Source organism: Oncorhynchus masou, unplaced genomic scaffold (assembly GCF_036934945.1).
Source record: "Oncorhynchus masou masou isolate Uvic2021 unplaced genomic scaffold, UVic_Omas_1.1 unplaced_scaffold_1517, whole genome shotgun sequence".
NCBI classification, from domain to species: domain Eukaryota; kingdom Metazoa; phylum Chordata; class Actinopteri; order Salmoniformes; family Salmonidae; genus Oncorhynchus; species Oncorhynchus masou.
The window spans coordinates 137,182-143,677 of NW_027005192.1; the positions used below are offsets into that span (position 1 = coordinate 137,182).

The 6,496-nt window shown below is 43.0% G+C and overlaps 1 protein-coding gene and 1 pseudogene across 2 annotated transcripts; both read right to left on the reverse strand.

Annotated features, from left to right (window-relative positions):
• Nucleotides 1-431: 431 nt before the first annotated feature.
• Nucleotides 432-607, reverse strand: LOC135531113 (U2 spliceosomal RNA; annotated as a pseudogene).
• Nucleotides 608-1,007: 400 nt separating this feature from the next.
• LOC135531108 (uncharacterized) lies at nt 1,008-5,141 on the reverse strand. Of its 2 annotated transcripts, none has more exons than XM_064959226.1 (3): nt 5,099-5,141; nt 4,605-4,756; nt 1,008-1,592 (listed from the first exon to the last, which is right to left on the reverse strand). In XM_064959226.1, exons 2-3 carry the CDS (start codon nt 4,677-4,679, stop codon nt 1,065-1,067), a joined length of 603 nt encoding a protein of 200 aa, XP_064815298.1. In that variant the 5' UTR covers nt 4,680-4,756; nt 5,099-5,141; the 3' UTR covers nt 1,008-1,064. The 2 variants fall into 2 exon arrangements, with proteins under 2 accessions (XP_064815298.1, XP_064815297.1); XM_064959225.1 differs by having other exon boundaries at nt 5,033-5,112.
• Between the last annotated feature and the right edge of the window lie 1,355 nt (nt 5,142-6,496).

Here is a 6,496-nt window from a genome sequence, read left to right on the forward strand (position 1 = left end):
ATTTAACGACATATATTTGAGTCTTATGAAAATAGCAGGCCTATCAAATATTGACTTCAGACAAATACATCAGATAACGTTACCGGTATGTGAGGCAGTCCATGTTACCAGAACATGACTTTAGCACATTTCATAGTTTATACTGTATAGTCTTCTTGTGTATATATATCCAAATCATAAGTGTTTTTGACTACTTTAGTACTTAGCTATTTGTGTATATGTTTGATCGTGTGTATTGCGCTGTTGAGAGCTTGCAAGTAAGCAGTACGTGACCTAAACTTTTTTTTAAAGATTAACGCACCATTCACATCAGCTCAATATAACGGTGACCGACTTGACCAGCACTGTCAAGCCACAACTGACACTAAGATCAACTGTGTGTGTGACAATGTGACACTACAATATAGACTAAAACGAAACCACGCTTGATTTATATTTACAACGACAGGGGGGGTTACTGCAATACCAGGTCGATGCGTGGAATGGACGGAGCAAGCCCCTATTCCATCTCCCTATTCCAAAAATCTATTTAATATATGGTCCCCAGATAGGGGATGTATCAGATATTAAACTGATAAGAACAGATTTTTTCTTTTGGAAAAGTTTTTATTATCACGATTCCTTTTAAAAACAGCTCATACATATTTGCATATCATTTTTACACATAAAAACGGCAACAATGCATAAAACACAGCATTTGAAAATTACATTTAAATTTGTTAAAAAGTACATGTTGTTGTGACAATTAAAAACAACCATTTGGGAAAGTACTTTTCATTGTATAAAAATTAAAATCTGTAAAAGCCTTTTAAAATGTGTACAAATGATTTAACAAAGATAAAAATGTTTTAAGACATGAGAAACATGTTAAAAAGTCACTTTGTTAAAAGGCTGTCTTCGGTCCCTTGTACAGGAGCGGGGTGAGTCCTTATCAAACTCGCCTCATCCTGCTCTTCTGAATAGATCATCTTCCCGTCCTTCGGGGACCAGAGGAGATCCCTCCCCTAGGCGCCGCAGCGCTGTCAGCCGTGGCCGCCGGGACCTGGGGTGTTGTGGGGGACCCTTCACCTGGGGTCGAGGCCCCCTTCCTTCCGTACCACCCCAGGGCTTCCGTGGCTACCATGGCCACTGCCTGGGGGGTGGTCTCTACGTTTTTTTGCTACCAGCAGGTTGCGGGAGGACCACAGTGCTTCCTTCAGGCACGTGAGGGTGGGCCAGAACTTGGTGAAGGCCTTCGGTGGAATGGGCCTTCGGCCCACCCCGTACAGCACGAGCTGAGGTGTTAGGTCCTTCCCTGCTGGCAGACATGAGGTGATCAGGGAGCCTGCTTCCTTCCACAGGTCCCTGGCGGCTCTGCACTCCCAGAGCATGTGCCTCACCGACTCTTCTTGGCCGCAGCCTGGTCGGGGCACGCGGATGTCCTCGCCATGCCCCCGTGAGTGCATAACGGCCCTGACCGGGAGGATCTCGTGGGCGACCATCCAGGACAGGTCCCGATGCCGATTCAGAAGAGCAGGATGGGCCACGTTGCGCCAAACCGTTGTGGGCTCACTTACAGCGAGCCCGCGCACTGGACACACTGGTTCCCAAACCTGCACATGAGAGAGAAGAGAGCGGTGTTTTGTTAAGACCGTGACTATTTCTTTTTCTAGTTTAAAATGTCTTAATTTCTGGAGCTGGGCGTAGTGCGGGGGTAGCAGGAAAGAGTCTGGGGCTTGCAGGTCGACTGGGATCAGCCTCAGAGACCTGAGGTAAGATCCCAGCCAGAACCGTGCGAGGGCCTGAGTCTTGTTGTTGGGGAGGTGGCAAGAGTCAGATGTAACGCTGTGTAGCGGCTGCCCAGGAACAAGTAGAGGTCAGGCAAGCCTTTCCCCCCTTTGGACCTGGGCCTCTTGACCACCTCCCTCCTCAGTCTCTCCCACTTGCCTCCCCACAGGAAGTAAAAAAGCATCCGATCCAGGTTAAAATACTCCTTCGAGGGGGGATAAAAACAGAACTGATTAATAAAAGCACAGGTAAAATCACAGCTTTAATGACTAAAACCTTGCCCTCAAAAGTCAGCTGTCCTAGTCCCCAAAAACCTAATCTCTGTCTTACTGTCCCCAGGATTCCACTCCAGTTACCGCTCCCTCCTACCCCCGGTCAAACTTTACCCCCAGTACCCTTATGTCTGTCAGTTTTACTGTCAGAGGTAGTCTGGTCAAGTCTGGGTCTGCCCATGGTCCGAAGAATTGGGCCTCTGTCTTGTCTCTGTTCAGTCTACACTTGATCTTAGCCAAAAGGCCAAGAAGCGATACCCACAATGGTTTCGGGAGGAATTGGCCGTTCTCCGACACGTCAAATTCGACGATGGTTACACCAAAATTAGCTCTGTATACTATTTTCCCCCATAAAAAAATGATTATGCTTTAAATAAATGACGGCATGGATTGCGAGTTGATCAACTTCAGGAATCACCAGGTTTAACTGTTACAAAGTAACACAGTTGAAGGTTCTAAAGTCATGTGGTCATCCGCCCTCCAATCAGAAATGAGAGAATGCGTTGTTAAATTAAAACCATATTAACAGTTAAATTGGAATAATAATATATCACGGGTGGGGGTGGAGGGAAATAATTTGGAGATAATATAGACATAAAATTAGATCTTGTATCAAATATCTCTGGTAGCGTTTCTGCCACAACGGAACTGAAGCAATTGTCCACTTGATGGCGTCAGAGTTCCACCGACCGTTGCTTTTTCCAAGCTGTCCCGTGTGGTACATAAAACTGCATGACTTCAATACATCATCAACGCAAGAAATGTGAGCAATAAAAATAGCCTATGTATTTTTTTCTTTCTGTTGAGCGTTGTATGATAAGGCCATTGTGAGGAGGCCTTCATAAAGTTGCCCTCCTAAATTACTAGAGGACAAACTTCAAAGATGTCCATCCATGGCACTGGCCTGCAGTGAGAGCTAGGACAGAGCGGTCCTGGCCTATGGTCCTGGCTGCCTAAATGTTTCCTCCTCATAATAAAGGTGGCAGTTTTGAGGCTTACTTTTACATTTAGGCTTACTCAGTCACTACAAAAATGCCATATCATGGTAAAACTCCATTTGGAAATGAAATGGTTGTGCTTTTTGTATTGTTCTGACTTCATGGGGCTACTGGAATGAATGGGCTGCTTATTCTGTAACATTACTTGATGCTGTGTTTGACTGCTGTCTCCTGGCTCTGTGTTTGACCAGAACGGTCTCTCCTTCAACGCCATGGAATGCACAGGTATTACGGCCGTTGTCCTTTCAGCACCCCGAGTGTAACGGATGTGAAACGGCTAGCTAGTTACTGTTGTTCGCGTTTCAATCGGTGACGTCACATGCTCTGAGACCTTGAAGTAGTGGTTCCCCTTGCTCTGCAAGGGCCGCGGCTTTGTGGAGCGATGGGTAACGATGCTTCCTGGGTGACTGTTTTTGATGTGTGCAGAGGGTCCCTGGTTCACGCCTGGGTAGGGACGAGGGACGGATCAAAGTTATACTGTAACATTGATGCTGTTGACCCTGATCACTGGTTATTTTGGATATTTCACTTAGGGGTGTACTCACTTTTGTTGCCAGCGGTTTAGACATTAATGGCTGTGTGTTGAGTTATTTTGAGGGGACAGCAAATTTACACTGTTATACAAGCTGTACACTCACTACTTTACATTGTAGGAAAGTGTCATTTCTTCAGTGTTGTCACATGAAAATATACACTCAAATATTTACAGAAATGTGAGGGGTGTACTTACTCTTGTGACACACACACACACACACACACACACACACACACACACATTCATTCATTTGGGGCCACTTAGAAATGTTTGTTTTTGAAAGAAAAAGCAAATTTAGTCCATTAAGGGGATAGCCCCGTTTTTCCAATTTCCCCCTAAAATGACGTACCAAAATCTGCCTGTAGCTCAGGACCTGAAGCAAGGATATGCATATTTTTGATACCATTTGAAAGGAAACACTTTGAAGTTTGTGGAAATGTGAATTGAATATAGGGGAGTATAATAGATCTGGTAGCAGAAAAGAAAAAAACAACTGTTTGTATTGTTTTGTACAGAAATGCAACAGAAAGGTCTCAAATCTAGTCGTGACTCTGGTTGTAATTTAGATGGTGTCCACAAGAGGGCAGCAGTGTATGTGCAAAGTTTCAGACTGATAACAGGAAGACTAATAAGCAAGCTACATGACATTTACTATGAAGTCACCCAATAAGCAAGCTACATGACATTTACTATGAAGTCACCCAGGTGTCCTTCACGATTTTCCCAAATGTACCCAAGTGGCCTCCAAGTGGTCAAATTGGTAAATTGATATATTTTCAAGATTATAAAACTATAGAAAACATTCAAAAATGCTAAATACATGCTAAAATGTAAATACAAGTTTACACACTCCCAGGAATGTCAAAACATGTTGGATAATTTGCTTCCCTACATAAAATGTGCTAACAGGAGACCAGACAAGAATGCTGATCCAATGTCTCCAAACACAGAGGTGTTCTCTACCTCCCTCCCTACCCCTCTAACTACCTCCTTCTCTCCCTCCTCCCAGAATGAGAGGTAAAATGTTATCACCTGTAGTATCTCGGGGCTGTTCTCCATGCCCTCCTTCACCCAGGACGTCCTCAGCAGGAGCGGACCCTGTCCCATTTTCCAGAGTGGAGGACAGACGCATCCCAATTGGTGCTCTTCATAGCGCTGGTTCTACGGCCCGTCTCATCGAATGGCTGCAAGGAGAGATGGGGAACACCTCATAAATATGACCAGAATGAACTTAGGTTGAATCCAAAATGGCACCCTATTCCACAATATAAAGATAAGAGTACCATTACAGACAGTCTCTTTCCTCACCCCCAGCCCCTATCCAAACACATAGGTGAAATATTTAAGATAATGACCAAGTTAGCAGCCAACACTGATCTAATTTCATAAGGTACACAATGTTTTAAAAAATGTAATTAAAATAACAAAATGTACATATTATTTACAATGACTGTACTTACAACACATCCTATAAACACAAGATTTTTCTGCTGGTCCCAAGTCTCTTTCTGCTGTAAAGCACTTACCATCCTCTACTTGTAGGCTGGCTGGGTATTCACACCTCTTGATTGTGGGGTTTGGGCGGGGTTTGTTGTGGAGCCAGAGAGAGCAGCAGAGAGAGCAGCAGTCAGACTAAGTGGGGGATGGAGGACTTGAATGTGGTCTCTTTGTAGTCAGTCTGAATCACTAAAGCAAAAATCTCTAAGAACTCAAGTTTATTACTTATTATATTGAACCTTTATTTTAGCAATACATCAAATATACAACACATCTATAAACATATTATATTATTACCACTTATTACCACTACCATTATTAAAACTAAAAAAAGAGTTGTACTTTTATACTGAACCTTTATTTTAGCAATACATCAAATATACAACACATCTATAAACATATATTATATTGAGTGGAGAACACTGTGGTGAAGGTTGTGTACCAATATATTTACTTTTCAAAATGAACCTTTATTTAAATTAGGCAAGTCAGTACAAATAATTATTTACAATGATGCCTACCCCGGCCAAACCTGGTCGGCGCTGGGACAATTGTCCCTATGGGGCTCCCAATCACGCCGGATGTGATGCAGCCTGGAATGGAACCAGGTACTGCAGTGTGTTAGACGACCTGTGCCAGTCAGGTTAACTGCCTCCAACGTGTATTGTATGTTGACTTTGACATTTTTTAAAATTTATTTGACCTTTATTTAACGAGGCAAGTCAGTTAAGAACAAATTCTTATTTTCAATGACGGCCTAGGAACAGTGGGTTAACTGCCTGTTCAGGGGCAGAACGACAGATTTGTACCTTGTCAGCTCGGGGATTCGAACTTGCAACCACATGTTGTGGCTTTAGGATTTACTATATAAAAGAATATAAATAGAAAGACTTGCATTATTTCACTATACCAGTCTAATGTAACGTCAGCATCCTCTCCTTTAGCTGTTGTCTATTACCTTTTATTACCAGTCTAATGTGTAACGTCAGCATCCTCTCCTTTAGCTGTTGTCTATTACCTTTTATTACCAGTCTAATGTCACGTCAACATCCTCTCCTTTAGCTGTTGTCTATTACCAGTCTAATGGCACGTCAGCATCCTCTCCTTTAGCTGTTGTCTATTACCTTTTATTACCAGTCTAATGTCACGTCAACATCCTCTCCTTTAGCTGTTGTCTATTACCTTTTATTACCAGTCTAATGTAACGTCAGCATCCTCTCCTTTAGCTGTTGTCTATTACCTTTTATTACCAGTCTAATGGCACGTCAGCATCCTCTCCTTTAGCTGTTGTCTATTACCAGTCTAATGTCACGTCAGCATCCTCTCCTTTAGCTGTTGTCTATAACGTATCCCTTTTAGCTGTTGTTACCAGTCTAATGTAACGTCAACATCCTCTCCTTTAGCTGTTGTCTATTACCTTTTATTAC